Source organism: Eleutherodactylus coqui, chromosome 1 (assembly GCF_035609145.1).
Source record: "Eleutherodactylus coqui strain aEleCoq1 chromosome 1, aEleCoq1.hap1, whole genome shotgun sequence".
NCBI classification, from domain to species: Eukaryota; Metazoa; Chordata; class Amphibia; order Anura; family Eleutherodactylidae; genus Eleutherodactylus; species Eleutherodactylus coqui.
The window spans coordinates 46,313,077-46,332,812 of NC_089837.1; the positions used below are offsets into that span (position 1 = coordinate 46,313,077).

Sequence of the window (19,736 nt, forward strand, 5' to 3'; positions counted from 1 at the left end):
ATAATTCACCAGTGTGCAGCCAGGAACATCTTTTTGGCGGCCGACTAGGGCTGTTTGTTCCAGAACAGTTTGGGAACATGACAGATATTCTGAAATACTTGTGGCATCCAAGTGGTCAGTATTTTTTTAGCTAGACCTGTCCACCTGCATGTTAATGCATTTATTTTACTCAGCGCTTTAACCCCTTAAGGACATGGCCCTTTTCTTTTCTTTTTCAATTTTGGTGGACACCCCCCCACCTCCCCTTCCCCACACACACTTTCAAAAACATCATAACTTTTATTCATCCATGGACGTAGAAGTCTGAGGGCTTATTTTTTCTGGACAAGTTGTATTAGTCACTAGTACTATTTTATGTACCATATAATGTATTCAAAAGTTTTTAAAACTTTCTAAGTAAAGTGAAAAGGAAAAAAAAACGCAATGCTACCCTCTCTTGGGGGAGACAGTGTACACTGCTCAGCAAAAATGATGTTATTCTGCGGGTCAGTATGATTACGACGGTACAACATTTCTATAGTTTTTTGGCTGTACTACTTTAAAAAAATTAAAAAATCTTTGGAAAAAAATATATTTTCTGCCGCCATCTTCTGACAGCCATAACTTCTTTATTTTTCCGTCGACATAGTTGTGTGGCGGTGGCTCGTTTTTTTGCGGGACGTGCTGTAGTTTCTATTGGAATCATTTTGGAGTACACACGACTTTTTGATCGCTTTTTATTACATTTGCTTGGAGATGAGGGGACCAAAAAAATGCAATTCTAACTTTTTTTTAAGACGCACTTTTTGGTAAAGAATCTTATTGAAAAGCCTCTGCATCTTTTAGTCCGATGTCAGACATCCCGGACCACTTCCTTAATGATCTGGCAGGTTGTTCATAAAGCGCTCTGCCTGTCCACTTAGTCGCTGGCCAGTAAACTTGTCTGATTACACGGGCGACTGTAGGAAGCTGGACACATCCTCTGTAAGGTCCTGGTATCCTCCTCTGCACTTCCCAAGTAATCGCACATAGTGTGTGGGGGATTCTCTTGTCTGGGATCATCATTCAACCTATTCCATCCCGTATGAAAAGTCCTTAGTCAGACTTTACTGCTTTTCCAGCCAACAGTGAGGGCAGTGAGGAGGCTCGAACCAGAGATTGAGGAGAAGATCTCCTGTGTAAACCAGGTACTCAGAAAGTGTTTGATATTGTATCATGCCCACCTTTGTGCTGTTGGAGTGAGATCACAATGGCAATGGGCCATGACTCCTGTTTTTGGAGAAGGTGGGCAGATGTGGATGTTCAGTGAACCTTCTCAATGATCTAAAGGGCTAAGTGTATCAAAGGGGCAAGTAACTCGCCAGAAGTACTAATGACACATGTACAATAGGAATGGACAAGTAGCTTGGCAGACCGACATGGTCTCTTTTTTACTAAGAGTACGGAAGTTGATGGAGCTCATAGTCATCAAGTTGAGATATTCTTGAAGTCCGAACAATGTTGGGAGAAGGACTGGCTCTGCAACACTGTGGGTGCTTAGAGAGTGACCGTCACTGGCATTTGGTGCAATGAAAATTATGTACACCTTGGATAGTCAAGAAAATCTCTTGAAGTTTCCAGGGACCCGAATGTGAGGTCTGTGTGTTGGGCTAGAATCCAATGGTGGTATTATTACAGCTATTTGTTATAGTGTTGGTGTGCCGAACAGTATTTCTGAACATACAGCACATTGGACCGTGAATGGATGGGCTGCAGCAGCAGAAGACTGCACCAACTTTCAATGTTGTCCCGTAAAAACAGGAAACCAAGGCTTTAGTGTGGATGGGCTTCTGAAAAATGTTATCTGGTCTGAAGGATCTTGTTCTGTAAGGCACCACGCAGCCTGACGATGTACATCTGTAGTGACCCAGAGTTAGTGGGGCCCCTTCATAAGCATGAATGTAGTTGTCTTGTGCTTACCGTATTGTCAGTGTATCTGTGTTGTGTGAATATGACGTGTATTGCACTTCTGCAGCACTGAATGGTTTACTGTCTGGGTTATGTCTGGAAATGTATCTTTTGTATGTCATGTGACCTTGTTTTATGTATGTGGTTGCAAGGTGCATGATTGGGCCTTTTCCATCAGCCTTCAGCTTTGGTGTGCCAAGTCAGGAGCCTGTCTGCCCATAGACACCCTCAGTCTGTGTGCAGGGAAGAGGGAGAGAGAGGGTGCTGTGTGTGTCCTGGGCCTAACCTACCCAGGCCTCTATGCTGAACAGCGCAAGAGAAACTGCAAACCTGCGTGAATCCACCGTGCAGCACTGAGTGTACGTTCCTGCTCCATGAGTGTGGAGAGTTGGTGAGTGTTTGTGGAAAGGTGTCTGGGAACAGAGATCCATGGATAATTTGGCCTGTGAAGGTCCCTCTGTCCTCCCTGTTACACCACGTGCCCTCCTGCACCAGTGTCTTGCTGGTGGATGTAAAAATGTTATTGAATTATTTCAAGTTGTGTTCCAGGTAAATGACTTTACCCACCATTCCCGGTTCTGCCTTTAAACCTCAACTCTGCGTGTGTGGACTCTATATTCCATCATCTAGAATTCACCGCAGAGGACAGAACAGTGGCGTCACTCGTGACAAAAGGACTAAGGTAAACCACTAGTGGATTAACCTATTTAATAGCCTGCCCTCGGCCCCTTGGACGTGTCCCTGGTTACTCTCCAGGTGGGAGACGGTAGAGCCAGCGAGACAAGGCCTAAAACTCTACTCCACTGTCTCCTAAGGCTGGGGCCCGCTCCTCGGATGCTGCACATCACTTGGAGAGGAAGTCAGGATCCACGTTGGTAAGCAGAAGAGAGTTGACAAGGAGAGCAAGTCAGGAAATATGTGTGTAAACGGAGGAGAGCTGGCAGGGAGAGCACGTCGGGATCCGTGTGTGAAAGCAGAGGAGAGCTGACAGGCTCTAAAAAAGAAGGCAATTGAGGAGAAGATCAGCTGAACTGAACCAGAGAGAATGGACTGACACCGAGAAAAGTGTAGGCTGATCCCAAAATAGCCGTGCATAAATCTTATGCAGAGTAGGACTGAAGAGTTGAGAGAGCTTTGGTCATTGATACCTGAATCATGTACCACTTAGAGAATGGAGACCTTACCCCCTGAGAGAGACTATGTTATTGTCCAGGTATGGTTGGTGTAATTTTGGAGGATGAAAGAGACTGGGAGTTGATTCCCCTATAGCCGGTAAGGCAGTTCCAGATACAGACATATCTTTTTAGTCAAAATAGTCCAGGTGTACAAGACTGTGCCAAGGTGGGCTTTAGACAACACTTTTTCTTCTGTCCAAAAGCCAGTCAGCTGACTATAAGGTCCACTGGCACTGTTTGGTTCCTTCCACAGACGGAACCATTCGGCCACGCAGATTCCTTTTTCCTGCTCTACATACAGAAAAGGAAAGCAGAATCCACAGCCCAGATGTGGAAGAATCCTAAAAAAGCTCAACACAACTAATATAACAAGGGGTTTCTCTAAATTCAACACAAAATGCATGTCCAAAGATTTTCTATGGGTTCAAGTCAGGTAACTGTGATGGCCACTCCAGAACCTTCAGAACCTCTTCTGAAACCAAGCCTTGGTAAACCTTGAAGTATGCTTGGGATTAGAAGGTTCAGTGATGCCCAACGTTCAGCTTCCTCACCGAATATGTGATATTTTCTTCTAGGATTTCCTGATAGTTGATTGAACCCATCTTGCCCTCCACATGCAGCAGGTTTCCAGCGCCGGAAGAAGCAAAGCAGCCCCCAAGCATCACTGAGCCACCGCCAGGCTTCACTGTAGGATCTCCGAGCCACTGCCATGCTTCACTGTAGGCAAGATGCTCTTTTCAGTGTATGTTTCATTCTTCCTCCTCCAGACATACCACTGATCCAGAGGCCCAAAAAGTTCCAATTTTATTTTATCGCTCCACAGAACAGAATCCCAGAATCTCTGGGGGTTATTTATATGGTTTTGAGCTTATTGGAGCTGACTATTTTTGTGTTTTTGGGTCAGTAGAGGTCTTGGAATTCGGGAATGAAGACCTTTAGCGTTTAGTATGTGGCTTTCTGTGCAAACGGAAACCTTAAAACGGTCTTTTGCAATCACTTTTTTGACCACCTGCCTCTTCAGGAAACTGGTAACACCCGGTGTTATCATACATAGCTTTCTTTCTTCCAGTTGCAAACTATGCTTCCAACTGTACCTTTATGACCATCCAGTGCCTTTGCTATGTTTGTGTATCCTTTATCTTGGTTGTGCAATGAACTCTTATCCTAACATTTTCGACCACTCTCTTGACTTAGGGATCCTTTACATTGGCGATTGTCAGGCGCAAATGTGCCCAACAGTCATCCCAGCAATAATTGCTCCTGTACTTTTACACAGGAGTGACTATCGCTCAATGAATGCAGGCGAGCGGGCTGGGAATCACTTCCGGCCGCCCATCTCCATTCACAATAAACAGGCTGTCATCCATAGATAAATGACTATCTATTTACACGGGTCGATTGTTGTTCAGTTTTTATGCATGCAGAAACAGAATGATAACCAAACCAATTATTGTTCATTGTCTCTGCTTGCATTTACACTGAACGCTAATTGTTCAAATTCCCTCGAGAATATACACGATTATCGGCCTGTGTAAAAGGGACCTTACACATCATTATAGCATGCAATCAAACATCGCATTCAACAAACCTTACTCAGTTCAGGTATTTGATGTGTTTTATCTCGAGCACACCTGAAGTCCTTGATTAGTTGCACTAGGTGCATTTAATCCAGATCCTGATTTGCAAATATGTGGCCTTCTGAGGGATTCTATTCAGGGTTTTGAATAATTCTGAGACTGCAGTAGTCATTAAACATGGCATTTTGTGGTGAATTTGGAGAAACCTCTTGTTATATAGGTTGTGTTGAGCTATTTAAATTGTTTTTGTCTGATTTGATTTTGTAAACAGCTGAAGGTTTGTAAATTTGGCAAATACACCTGATCTACTATGGAGGCTGATACATTTTGATTGCTAATGTAATGCTGTCGCCTGTATTACTGACATGTTGTTTTCGTTCCTTTGTGTGTAACACATACATACCTGACCTCTATGCCGTATTTAGTACATAGAGATTTCATATCACTACTCATCAGTAATAAACCATGACGTAATATCAATTGGTGGGAAGAACAGAAGAAGTAATTCAAATTAAAAAGGAAACACAAGGGAATCATCCGCTGAAGTCCTGATAATAAGAGATTCACTTACAGCAGGAGCAGGTGGTGTGGGTGGATTCTTAATCTTTTATTTGCACAGGTTTCTGTTGCTACCAGAGCAGGGAACATTTCATTTCCAAATTCATGATACTGTAAAATTGTCATATTTGTGCCTAAGACAGTCTGTCAAATCCTGTAGTTCAGCGTAGTGGCGCACATAACAGAGGTCTGGTCACCTAACAAAGATTAAATTGGTGTTATGTCCGAAGTGGATGCAAAAACCTTGCCTGGATTGGATTTAAATTGATGTCTCTAAGGACGGATACACACACAAAATTCTAATGCTGAGAACACAAAATAACGAAAAGAAGACGTGGGAAATCTGATCTAACCTACTAATACATTGAGACCCTACCTAAAAGTGGAGCACTCGCCCTGATAAGGACAACCCCACGTCAAGAACCTGAGGCTATCCTGATTCTCCCTAGTTGGATGACAGGGATACCATTTAAAATGAAACAGCTGAAATACCAATGCAGAAAAAGCAATAATACAGGAGAAAGATGTAAATACACCCCAAATATCCTAGCACCAAACAGACTTGTCTGACAGTGGAACAGGGCAGGAGTTGCCAACTTGACCAAAAGCACCTTCAGATGAAAAGCATAACGGGCGTGCTTCATGAGGAGGAGCCGGACTAAATGTATACAGACAGGAGCTGATTGGTTGGCTGGGACATGCCCCTTCCCCCCAGCTGACCAGTCCATCCATACACCAGCAGAGAAATGCTCAGGTCAGCATCCAACACCAAAGTGACACTGAGCATGTGCCAGCTCATGGATCACATGGGCCTGGGTTGATGCTGTGATCATCCTGCTCCCTCATTATGGTGGCATTTTTTGACACCCAGGACAAAAGGGCCTGGCATCTTTTCCCCTCTACATGTCCTTTTGTGGACACTTGCATTATTACCAACCACCTTGTTTGCAGTTTCTATGGAGAGGGGTATCCTGTACAGGTTATTTGCACCTAATGGGGCAATTGAACTAACCAGAACTAGGCCTGCTCTCTTCAAGTACCCCATAACATTCACCTTTTCTACTAAGCACCATATTGGCTGTTTCAGTCAGCCCCATGGACATCTAATAGATTGGCAAGAGGCACATGTGATGACCCCTTCAATTCAAAGTCTTCCTCACTGTGGTGGTGCAGTGTGGTGAAGAACCGACTCACTCGGAACACCCTTTCCAGTCAGTGATTGGTGGAGCCGAAGTAGTGGAGACCCCACTATCATATATTTATCATATACTCTGTGGCTAAGTGATTAACATCCTTTGTGGGATTACCTCTAAAGAAAATCCCCAAACTAAGTTCTGCCCAGGACTGTAGTGCCCACCCAACCACCTTCTACTTACCTACCTCAATGGCCCTTTTATGAAGTTATATGGCTGTTCTTTTCTTGAAGTATTCTGCTCTGAGCACCATGGAGACATCTAATATGGCAGCGTGAAAAACAGTGCAGAGCTTTCTCTTCGTAATGAGGTCCCTGGCTCCGTTAAAGAGAACAACGGGGAGGGATTGTAGATATCAGATGTTGGCCAATTCCAACTAGCTTGACTGGATCTGTCAACAAATATTGAAAGTCTATCATACATAGAGGAGGTGATGAGTGCCGATAGGACATCATCACTGGGCCTAGAAGAAGAGTGCAGCTGGGCATCACTGAAACGGGAGCTGTAGTGGATCGGGTAAGACAAGTATAACATGCTTATGGTTTTATACAACTCCAAGCAGATTTCAATGTATTCTTTCTGCTACATCTTTAACCCTTTCCGATCCACTGTCTGACGTCTTCCTACATTCTGATTGAAGCTTGTACGGCTCCAATGTCAGAAGACGTCCGGCAGGGTATTCTTACCATCTATTGCCAGCGACTCTGCTGTCGGAGCCTCTCTGGTATACACACATTGGCTTTAGCCAGCAGATGGCACCGTTGTATAACAACAAAGAAAGAAAGCCTTTTAGGAAACCCTGAATCCAAAATTGGATTGGAAAGGGTTAAAGGAGCAATTTCAGTGTCTCCATGCAGTGTCCTCAAGGGTCTCTGGACACTTGCGGTTTTCTTGCACATTTTTTTACACGATATCGCTGCGTTTTTTTTACGTGATTGGCAATGGGACTTTCTAATGTTAAAAACGCATCGCACAAAAGTAGCACAAACTTGCAATGCGTTTTTAACATTAGAAAGTCCCATTGACAATTGCGTGAAAAAACGCAGCGAGATCGCATGAAAAAAAACGTGCAAGAAAAACACAAGTGTGCAGGAGCCCTAAAGGTTGTGTAACATCTTTGTTTTATAGATGCAAAATGAAAATTAATGATGGGTCAGGAGAGGTAAAGCTAGTCCTTAGAGAAAGTACCTAGTAAGTGTGGGAAGACTTATAAGGCCATGCATGCTCCTCTGGGCTCCCCCACTTAAAAAAAAGGCATAGACAAACTGGAGCAAGTTCAGAGAAGAGTTACCAAGATGGTGAGCGGTCTGCAGATCATGTCCTATGAGGAACGGTTAAAGGATCTGGGAATGTTTAGCTGCAAATAAGAAGGCTGAGAGGAGACTTAATAGCTGTCTACAAATATCTGAAGGGCTGTCACAGTGCAGAGGGATCAGCCCTATTCTCATCTGCACAAGGAAAGACCAGAAGCAATGGGATGAGACTGAAAGGGAGGAGACACAGATTAGATATTAGACAGTGAGGGTGATCAATGAGTGGAACAGGTTACCACGGGAGGTGGGGAGTTCTTCAATGGAAGTCTTCAGCGGCTGGACAAATATCTGTCTGGGATGATTTAGTGATCCTGCACTGAGCAGGGGGTTGGACCAGATGACCCTGGAGGTCCCTTCCAACTCTACCATTCTATGATTTACAATCGCTTGTGCTTCTCACAGGTCAGATTGATATCCCTGAAGTGTAAGTGATGACGTTGTACTGGGATGCTTAATTGCTCCCAAAATGAAATGTTTTTGAGCTTAATTAAAGAAAATTAAAAAAGCAAGTATAGAAGACATCGAGGTTGTGATTTTACTGCAACTCATGCCAAACACCCACGTGCCATATAACGGCTCCACTTTTGGGCAATCTTTTGCCCTTCTGCCTCAGTTTAAGGCTGTCTTACTTCCGAATTCATTTCTAGTCTTTCATTCCTACATGTTAATCCGTCCTCTAATTATCTCACATTCAGAAAACATATTTGAGTATTTACCACAGCAATGTATATCATAACTAACGATTCATGAAGGAATCTAATTTAGCAAGATGACACATTTCCTTAACCGGCTCCCGCCTCCCGTTATTTAATCTTCTTCTTCCCATTTAAAATCTGTTAAACCGTTTGACATTCCCTCTGTAATCCATAATCTAGTTATAGCGCGAAGACAGACTCTGATCCTCTCCACATAATTCACATCATTTGACAGAAAAGGGAAAAATAATATTGTTATACTAACTTATGATATGTAAAGCAACATATACTGTACTAATCCCTATGGATGAACTTCTTCTGAATACATATATACTTTTAAAAGTTCTAAGAGTCATGGCTGACACTAAAAACAAATCTACATGTATAATAAGAGACAATTCAAGAATATAACTAGTACTTATAACTATATATATATATATATATATATATATATATATATATAAAGGTGAAAGCCCTAACTCACTCACAGACTCACCGCTAATTCTCTAACTTCCTGATGTCACACAAACATGAAATTTGGCAGGAACATTCTTTAGGTCCTAAATAGGAAAAGTAAATGGGTCACAACACGATTATTTAATGCTAAGTGCAAAAGTATTGGCGCCCCTGTGTAATGTACCTAATCTAAGGTCCAATGTCCATGGGCGGATTTGATTTGTGGAACCCACGCGGGAGATCCACAAATCAAGTCACCTATAGGGATGCATTAGCGTTTGCAGGACAGTAAAAAGCATGCGAATGTGATTTTTTTTTCCCGGCGTGCAGATCGCACACATGCAAAGAAATCGCAGCATGCTCTATTTTCCTGCGGATCCCACGTGAACGGCTTTCATTGAAGTCAATGGAAGCTGTCTAATCTGCAGACCACCCACAGCTGTCGTGGGAAATCAGATTTGAAAATAAAAAGAGCACTGCACATCCGTTGTGCTGGAGAAACAAGATCCGGCCACGATGGAGGAGACCCCTGCTCGATCCGGAGTGGTAAGAAAATGTCTTTTTTTCTCCATGTTCACGGGCACGCTCGGATTCCACTGCAGGATTTAGCAGTGGAATCTGAGCGTGCAAGTGGATATTGGGCTTAACTTCCCAGTGTCGTACAAGCATGAAATTTGGCACTCAGTTCTTTAGGTCCTAAATAGGAACGTTTAAGGCGTCATAACATGATTATTCAATGTTAAGTCCAAAAGTAAGAGTACCACTATGTAATATAACTTCCCGCTGTCATACAAACATTAAATTTGGCACAAGCATTCTATAGGCCGTACATAGGAAAAGTAAAGGGGTCACAACTTGATTTTTCAATTCTAATTGCAAAAGTAAGTGACCCCCTATGTAATGTACCTAATCTAATTCTCTAACTTCCCGGTGTCGTACAAACATGACTAAACAGGAAAAGTAAAGGGGTCACCACTTTTATAATCAATGCTAAGTGCAAAAGTAAGGGACCTCCCATGTGATGTGATTAATAACACACATCTGAACAGCACAAACATAACATTTGCCATGACCATTCTTTACGTCCTAATAGGAAGAGTAAAGGGGTCGCAACTTCAATATTTAATCTAACTGTGAAAAACTGTGAAAATCCATGACACATAACAGTTCTTTTCTTAGAAACCATCAAAGTCTAGAGAAAGGATTTGTATGTATGTGTGTATATAATGAGGAGAATCTACCTCACCTCTGTGTGTATATACTGAGGAGAATCTACCTCACCTCTATGTGTATATAATGAGGAGAATCTACCTCACCTCTATGTGTATATACTGAGGAGAATCTACCTCACCTCTATGTGTATATACTGAAGAGAATCTACCTCACCTCTATGTGTATATACTGAGGAGAATCTACCTCACCTCTATGTGTATATACTGAGGAGAATCTACCTCACCTCTATGTGTATATACTGAGGAGAATCTACCTCCCCTCTGTGTGTATATACTGAGGAGAATCTACCTCACCTCTATGTGTATATATTGAAGAGAATCTACCTCACCTCTATGTGTATATATTGAAGAGAATCTACCTCACCTCTATGTGTGTATATACCGAAGAGAATCTACCTCACCTCTGTGTGTATATACTGAGGAGAATTTACCTCACCTCTATGTGCATATACTGAGGAGACTCTACCTCACCTTTGTGTATATATTGAGGAGAATGTACCTCACCTCTGTGTGTATATAGTCAGGGGAATCTACCTTACCACTGTGTATATACCTAGGAGAATCTACCTCACCTCTATGTATATACTGAGGAGAATCTACCTCACCTCTGTGTGTGTATATACTGAGTAGAATTTACCTCACCCCTGTGTGTATATACTGAGTAGAATTTACCTCACCCCTATGAGTATATACTGAGGAGAATCTACCTCACCCCTATGTGTATATACTGAGGAGAATCTACCTCACCTCTATGTGTATATACTAAGGAGAATCTACCTCACCTCTGTGTGTATATACTGAGGAGAATCTACCTCACCTCTATGTATATATTCTAAACAGAATCTACCTCACCTCTATGTGTATATACTGAGCGGAATCTACCTCACATCTGTATGTATATACTAAGGACAATCTACTTCACCTCTATGTGCATATACTGAGGAGAATGTACCTCACCTATGTGTGTATATACCTAGGGAAATCTACGTCCCCTCTCTGTGTATATACTGAGGAGAATCTACATCACCTCTGTGTGTATATACTGAGGAGAATTTACCTCACCCCTATGTGTATATACTGAGGAGAATCTACCTCACCTCTATGTGTATATACTAAGGAGAATCTACCTCACCTCTATGTGTATATACTGAGGAGAATCTACCTTACCTCTATGTGTATATACTGAGGAGAATCTACCTTACCTCTATGTGTATATACTGAGGAGAATCTACCTCACCTCTATGTGCATATACTGAGGAGAATCTACCTCACCTCTATGTGTATATACTGAGGAGAATCTACCTCACCTCTATGTGTATATACTGAGTAGAATCTACCTCACCTCTATGTGCATAAACTGAGGAGAATCTACCTCACCTCTATGTGTATATACTGAGGAGAATCTACCTCACCTCTATGTGTATATACTGAGGAGAATCTACCTCACCTCTATGTGTATATACTGAGGAGAATCTACCTTACCTATATTTGTATATACTGAGGAGAATCTACGTCACCTCTATGTGTATATACTGAGGGGAATCTACCTCACCTCTTTGTGTATGTACTGAGGAGAATCTACCTCACCTCTATGTGTATATACTGAGGAGAGGCAACACCAAAGGAGTAGTTAGGATATGCACAGGTCACTCGAATTCCATCTTTTTTTTGCAAAAAGTCCTCAGCATGTTCAGCAGCGACGTTTCAACAACATACCTGCCGTCTTTGTCAAGCTGGTATGCTGTTGAAACGTCGCTGTTGAACATGCTGAGCACTTTTTGCAAATAAAAGATGGAATTTGAGTGACCTGTGGGTATCCTAACTACTCCTATCCTATTTTCTAGCATGGACTCCCTGCATGGCTACATAGGATAAGTGGCTTGATAAAGGCCAAACGTTGCCTGATACTGACTCCATGGAATAATAAAATATTTATCACTTTGAACGGCTATTTGCACCACTTTATGCTGCCACACTAATACACATTGGACTATACGGAGGTTGATGATTCACAACCAGATTGTGGCTGTTGCCTTCGTCTATACTCAACGTGGTTCCTCTCTATTGGGAGTTTCTTTGCCATATTGTGGGTGCTGTGGGTTTCTAAATTCCTACAATGCTATAGATTATGACAATACCCGGGATACAGCAAACATCAAGTTACATTCTATTGTAGTTAAAAAGAAAAGTCGAACACCTACCACTTGCCCAGGCCCAATCTGCCTTAGAACAAGCCAGAAGATGAAGCAGCCAATATACTGAATCTCTGCATATCAGGACTACAAGTCGCCGTGTGTCGCTGTACCACATTGGCCGCGCTTGTTTTCCTCCACAATAACAATAGTTGATTGATTTTTTATAAAATTATCTGAGGTTGCTTGTAGGACATTGCGAGGTTTCTCATAGAGCTGTAACAAACAATTTAAGGGTCAGCGCAGAGCGCTGGAGGCATGTTTGGTTTTGGCTTTTTCGAGACGGGGTCAAGTTCTCTGGAGCTGGAAGGATCTGCTCCTCTGTAGAGCTTCGGCCTTGTCTATTTATTCTGCGTTCAGTGCGCGAGGAGTACGGGTATGTTTGGACAATTAGCGCTGCTGCGTCTTGTCTTTCTGCTGGCCTTGGTGCTTGTAAATTTATATATGACCGCATCCTCTTAATGCCATCTGTCCTCCGAGCCAACTCACTGTTGACTAAGTAGAAGATCTTCTAAGTACGTTATTTTTGCTTTTTTTATGGATTCTATTCAATTATTCTATGCAAACGGTTTAATCTGTGAATTAATACAATACATTTGATAACCGATAGATGCACTTACATCCATCATCACTAAGCACTATCCTTGTGCTACTTCATACTCATCATTGCACTCCGTATTACCGAAGGCCGGTGGCATGTCAACCTCGCAGCCTGATGCATTGTAGGTACCAGAGTAGAGCACAGAGTACATAACTTCCAGGAGCCCCCCACACCATAGGTGATATCATCTTAAGTCTCATGTAAATCTTGTATAAGTGTGCAGCGCTGCCATTCCCGAAGTCCTCTGGCACACTGTTTTATACGTCATATCATATCAAGGAGCATCTTATATCATGTGAACATTCTATAACTCTGTAAAAATCATATAACTCTGTTTATCTTACTAAGAACGACACATCTCACTGTGTCTTCCCAATTCTTGTGTTCCTCGTATTACAGTCCCTGGGAAAAACCTCCTTCAGTCCAAGCTTGTCTGCTATTGTCACCACCCCTAGTATGCGAACACTAAAGTTGTTGGACTGATCTTAGATTTCCATGCAGTCTGTAATCTTTTGGCCCTTGGATCATCGGGCCCTCTCACTGACATCTCTGCTGGATCTCTGATAACAGCTGCTGCCACGTCCTTCACAACCCTGAATGTGGCTCTCGAAATGCTGCCACCAACACCATGGTCTGGAGTCTGTCTCTGCCTCTGTGAAGCAGCTCTTGCTGCTGCCACACACACCATTCAAGTCTATGGGCCGAAATGGCCACTGTGATATCTCTGGGGAGACAAGGTTTAGTCCTTATGTACAGCCCCAGCACACAGAGCTAGTCCTAGAGACTTTCAGGACATTGGTTATGTCACATTCATGTGACCTCTGTTTCTGAAGGTCCTTCTACCCATTTATAAGCGATCATATCAAAAGGGATTTACCCCCCTATGCCCCCTCATCCCCCCCACACACCTTACAGCGGCAGGGAACATATGGAGCAGTTAGAAGTAATGTGATAAAACTGAAGGGGAGAGGCACAGATTGGATATTAGACAGTGAGGGTGATGAATAAGTGAACAGGTTGCCACTGGAGGTGGTGAGGTCTCCATCAATGTGAGGCCTTCAAACAGAGGCTGGACAGACATCTGTCTGGGATGATTAAGTGATCCTGCACTGAGCAGGGGGTTGGACCCGATGACCCTGGAGGTCCCTTCCAACTCTACCATTCTAGGATTTTTTGAACATGCATTTCAAGACAGCCATTCACATGAATGGCCGTCCTGTAATACAAGGACTGGGGGTGCCCATAGAGCAGGGTCCAAAGCGGGAGACCCTATCTTGGCTCAGCTGCTTTAATTACCAAATTTAGGATGTTTTTTTGTTAAAAATCCTTCTTAAGTGTCCGCCCCTATTGTATTGAGGGATCCAGCTGCTGCCCATAGACATGGTGGTCATGGCTTCTCTTTAGCATGCCTGCTCCCAGCTCAAATATGTGTCTCGGTGCATTGGCTCTTCCCATAATAGATCGTTCTGTACCTGTGCACCAAGTTTTGGGCCACCAATATCTCGTTTTTGGATTGGTAAGATTTCCCAGCTGCTGAACGTATGCCAGTCTAATTCTACACCGTCCCAGTTCCCTTCTTTTGGAGAAACAGTCCCTACTTTAGACCTGAGTCCCTCTGTCCCCTTTTTTGCCCCTTAAATGCCCCTGTTTTTGACCTGGAAAATAGATTTGCATTGATAAACTTATACAGCATATATTACAACTATATCACTGCCTCATCTATCCACACTTACTGTGTAGAAGACCCAATAAGACCCAGATTTGCATATTTTTCCATGATCTGGTCCAATTTGGATCTTACAAATTTCTATATTCTGATGATTTTTGTGCTGATGTTTAAATTAAAACAATTTCATCTTATAGAAATACATGAAAAAATGGATCTGTCACACAATGAAACATGAGTGTCCCTCTTTGGCCGACCTAAAAGTTGGGAGGTTTGCCAATTTGTGTGACTTGTCTGGTTTACTCTGACATCAGCCTGTTTCGGGGCCATCTTCACCCGGGCCCCGGAGGTGGAAGTTCATGTGTAGTGATTAGTTATATGCTAAGAAAATGCTACTTGTTAAACCTAGTTTTTCTTGATTTTTTCCAGGCGGTAAAGTGATATTCACGGGATCAGGATATGTTCATCTCCAGGCGCATTATATACTGATATCAGATGGCGGGGAGCTTCAGGCGGGCACCGCCTCTCAGCCGTTCAAAGGAAAAGCAGACATCACGCTGCACGGGAGTGCGTCCTCCGCTCCGCTGTATCCATACGGGGTGAAGTTTCTTGCTGTTCGGAATGCATCTATCTCTATACATGGTGAGTCTGCGCAGTCGGTTTATTCCTTTAAGGCCTCGTTCACACAGAGGTCATTTTGACGTGATGTTGGTGCGTCCATTAATCGTGTCCGTAAGAACAATAGTTTCCTATGGGTTCCTTCAGACAAACGATTTTTTGGACGCACCCAAAAAATTGCGCATCATAAGATTGCACAAGAGGCGCTTTATTTTAACACCAAATTTTTTGGGGGCGTCCAAAGATTGGACTGGTCCTATCTATTGACAAACCAATGCAGAAGACTTCATAGCCTCCTATGGAAGACGTCCGAAAGAGGGAGGGTGAGGAAGTTTAGCAGCGGTGAGCGCTTCTACGATGACGCGCACCTCTAGTTGAGGCATTTAAAATCATTAAAAGTCATTCTGCCGACCGCGGGATTTCAGGGCTGCAGCGTTATTTCATCGCAGCCAGGCCTGTGAATAGACGATAAAATCATGAAGAATACCTGCAACTTGGTTGTGGCTATTCGTTTATGCGATTTTGAGCTCCGTTAGCCGCTAACTGAGTGTCAAAATGCCGCTCATGTGCGGAAGGCCTAAGGGTGTATTCACATGGCTGAATTTCATGTGCAAGTTCTGTCCGATAGCGATCTGGACGCACCTTGCGCGAGTTATTCACATGAGCAATTTTTCTCCCAGGCCTCAGTCACGCGGGCGTTTTAACGCACACATGTTCGAATGCATCAGTTATGCGTTCATAAATTTGCGTGACCAAAGCGGGCGTCACGGCGGAAAAAATGCTGCTAGCAGCGTTTATCAGCTCAAATAGATTGCTGCCCGCTATCCCCTGCTGCGGCTGTGACAGCTGCAGCAGGGGATTCCTTGGATGTGAAAACCCTGGATGCTGTCACATCCAGGGGTTTCACTTGTGGTCAATGGGGCCGGCGGCAGCAGCGGCGGCCCCATTGACATACAGAGAACATCGCGGTCCTCTGCTACAGCTGTGACAGCTGTGGCAGAGGATTTCTTCATCTCTGCTGGGGGGTCTCTTTGTCACTGAACACTGTGACAGCATTGTCCTCATAGCAGTGCAGGGAGAAGAGCCGGCTGGACGCGTCTGAACCCCAGCAGCTACAGAGAGGTAGGTATACTTTTATATATATATATATATATATATATATATATATATATATATACATTTTTGGATTGATTTTCAGGGAAGGGCTTATACTTTAAGCCCTTCCCCGAAAATCACTGCAGCGCTTCCCGGCAGCCCATTGCTTTCAGTGGAGCCGGCTGTAGCACCGACTCTATTGAATTCAATGGGAGAACTTCGCTCTCCTCTGTGACAGCTGTGGCAGAGGATCGCGATCTTCAGGATATGTTCTCAATGGGGTCGGCGCTGCTGCCGCCGGCCCCATTGAGCGCAAGGTGAAACCCCCGGATGCTACAGCATCCAGAGGTTTCACATACACAGAACACCGGTTTGCCGCAGTTACATCCGTTCTGTGAACCGGTGTCCTATCATTTTCGCCGCGTGCATTTGTGCGCGTGTAAAATTCGTACATGTGTCCTCTCCCATTGAAAAGCATTGGTTCTATTTAGATGCGGCCGGCAAATGCAACTGACAGACGCGCGTACAAACGCCGTGTGTCTGAGCCCTCACAGCGATGCTTCAAGACTGAAAACTCGCTGCATATCCTATATTTGGTCGACTCTCCTTTAAAAAGAAAACGTTGCACACTCATTAAATGCGGTTTGCATGCAAGTGCGATTTAAATTTTTATTTATTTTTTTAATTATTGGAAGCACTTGAGTTTTTTCACATGCATGGAAATCACAAGTCCGTGGAAGTAGTGCGCTTATCATCTGAACAGTCGGTCGAAGTAGTCGCTAAAGAGATTGCAGCTCACTTGTTGTTCAGTGTCGCAATCGCTGAATGACTTGTTGCAAGCATTTACACGGGCGACTAATTGGGAGGGAGGGGGTCTGTGATGGTATGTTTGTAATATTTGGCCACCTTGTTGGATGCCAAGTCCACTGCATGCACATGAATATGAGTGAGCGGTCTTTGATGAATCTCTGCTACTTGGGTTGAACAGTCGGTGCTGCGGTCTCTCGCTGCTTGGGTTAAACAATTAGTGCTGCGGTCTCTCGCTGCTTGGATTAAACAGTCAGTGCTGCGGTCTCTCGCTGCTTGCAATGAACAGTCGGTACTGCGGTCTCTCGCTGCTTGGTTTAAACAGTCAATGCTGCGCTCTCTCGCTGCTTGCAATGAACAGTCGGTACTGCGGTCTCTCGCTGCTTGGGTTGAACAGTCGATGCTGCTGTCTCTCACTGCTTGGGTTGAACAGTCGGTGCTGCGGTCACTCACTGCTTGGGTTGAACAGTCGGTGCTGCGGTCTCATGCTGCTTGGGTTGAACAGTCGATGCTGCTGTCTCTCACTGCTTGGGTTGAACAGTTGGAGCTGCGGTCTCTCGCTGCTTGGGTTGAACAGTCGGTGCTGCGGTCTCATGCTGCTTGGGTTGCACAGTCGGTGCTGCGGTCTCATGCTGCTTGGGTTGAACAGTCGGTGCTGCAGTCTCATGCTGCTTGGGTTGAACAGTCGGTGCTGCGGTCTCTCGCTGCTTGGGTTGAACAGTCGGTGCTGCGGTCTCTCTCGCTGCTTGGGTTGAACAGTTGGAGCTGCGGTCTCTCGCTGCTTGCAATGAACAGTCGGTGCTGCGGTCACTCACTGCTTGGGTTGAACAGTCGGTGCTGCGGTCTCTCGCTGCTTGGGTTGAACAGTCGGTCCTGCGGTCTCTCGCTGCTTGGGTTGAACAGTCGGTCCTGCGGTCTCTCGCTGCTTGGGTTGAACAGTCGGTCCTGCGGTCTCTCGCTGCTTGGGTTGAACAGTCGGTGCTGCGGTCACTCACTGCTTGGGTTGAACAGTCGGTGCTGCGGTCTCTCGCTGCTTGGGTTGAACAGTCGGTGCTGCGGTCACTCACTGCTTGGGTTGAACAGTCGGTGCTGCGGTCTCTCGCTGCTTGGGTTGAACAGTCGGTGCTGCGGTCACTCACTGCTTGGGTTGAACAGTCGGTGCTGCGGTCTCATGCTGCTTGGGTTGAACAGTCAGTGCTGCGGTCACTCACTGCTTGGGTTGAACAGTCGGTGCTGCGGTCACTCACTGCTTGGGTTGAACAGTCGGTGCTGCGGTCTCATGCTGCTTGGGTTGAACAGTCGGTGCTGCAGTCTCTCGCTGCTTGGGTTGAACAGTCGGTGCTGCGGTCTCTTGTTATTTTCGCCTGAAGGACTTTCTTCTTTTTGGCTCATCTGTTATGGAAGAGCTGCCGGATTCAGCAGACGATCAGTCGCTCATATTTACGTGTTTTTGGGAACCAATGTGAATTAAGTTGGAGGGCAAAAGAAAGCAGGAGCAAATCAGAGTGTGGCAGGGATAAGGTGTCAGGCCAACAGATAAGAGTGGCGCACCATGCCCTATCTTTCGCGTAATAATGGATGCAGATGCTAGCAGGTCGTCCCAGCGATAATCACTCCACTGCTTGTACACGATCGTCGCTCAGTAACTGAAGGCGGGGTGGGCGGGGATTGTTCCGGCCCGCTCGCCTCATTCACAGTAAGTAGGCCCCCATTCATAAGTGATACCATCTGATTACACGAGTCAATCTTCATTCCGTTTTTTATGCACGCGAGAATCACGCTAGTCAAAAAAAACATTGAAACCAATTGTTTCATTTCGACACGTTTTGCGGCCATGATTTCCACAGCTGCAAAACCTGACAAAATCGCGTTGTCTGTTTACGCCTTAAGGGGTTCCTCAGGCAAGCGTATTTGTGCGTGTTTTTGTGTACGTTAAATACACGCTGGCAATGTGCAGAGTAATAGAAGCCATTGATAGGCTGCTTCTCATCAACCTGTCTTACAAGTGCATTTCATGTGCGCACGAAAAAATTGGAGCTGCCCGACCTTTCTGCGTATTGCACAGCAAAGATCCCCATAGAAGTCTATTGGAGGTGCGCAAATGTGTGATACGCTGCACATTCCGCGAAAAACAGAGCACATCTGGACCTTAGTAGACTTAATAGCCTTTTAAATCAGGACAGGGAGGTGTTTGCGCGCATATGCGAACAGGCCCTGCATGTCCAAAAAGTACAGTACTGTGCACCGATATTTGTGCAAATCTACCTTGATCGAGTCGCAAACGCGTAGTGTTTTTGCAGGACGCAGTATGCCTTTTTTGTGCATGCATCGGCGTATTTTAGATTGGACTCGCTAATGAGTTCCAGATGTGTTCTTTTGCCAGCGCAATTACGCAACATTTCGCGCATTTCTTTACATATTGTGCGCACATTTGCGCATCCCCATTAACTTCTATCGGCGCCTTTGGTGTGCAAATATGCCGAAAAATAAAGCATGCTCTATTTTTTTTGTGTGACCGGAATGCGTGCGCAAAATACGGAAATGTGAATGACCCATTGAAATCAATGGGCTCTGTTCTCTGCGCCTTGTGCGCCCGTGTGAAACCAGCCTTAAAGGGCCCTTAGAATCTACA

General features: G+C 44.5%; 1 protein-coding gene across 1 annotated transcript in view; it reads left to right on the forward strand.

Annotated features, from left to right (window-relative positions):
• The window catches only part of PKHD1 (PKHD1 ciliary IPT domain containing fibrocystin/polyductin), a 483,679-nt gene that overhangs the window by 224,320 nt on the left and 239,623 nt on the right, over window positions 1-19,736 (forward strand). The window contains exon 36 of the mRNA XM_066594190.1: window positions 15,014-15,226. Within this exon, the coding sequence (XP_066450287.1) occupies window positions 15,014-15,226 (213 nt within the window). The remainder of the gene's footprint in view (window positions 1-15,013; window positions 15,227-19,736) is intronic.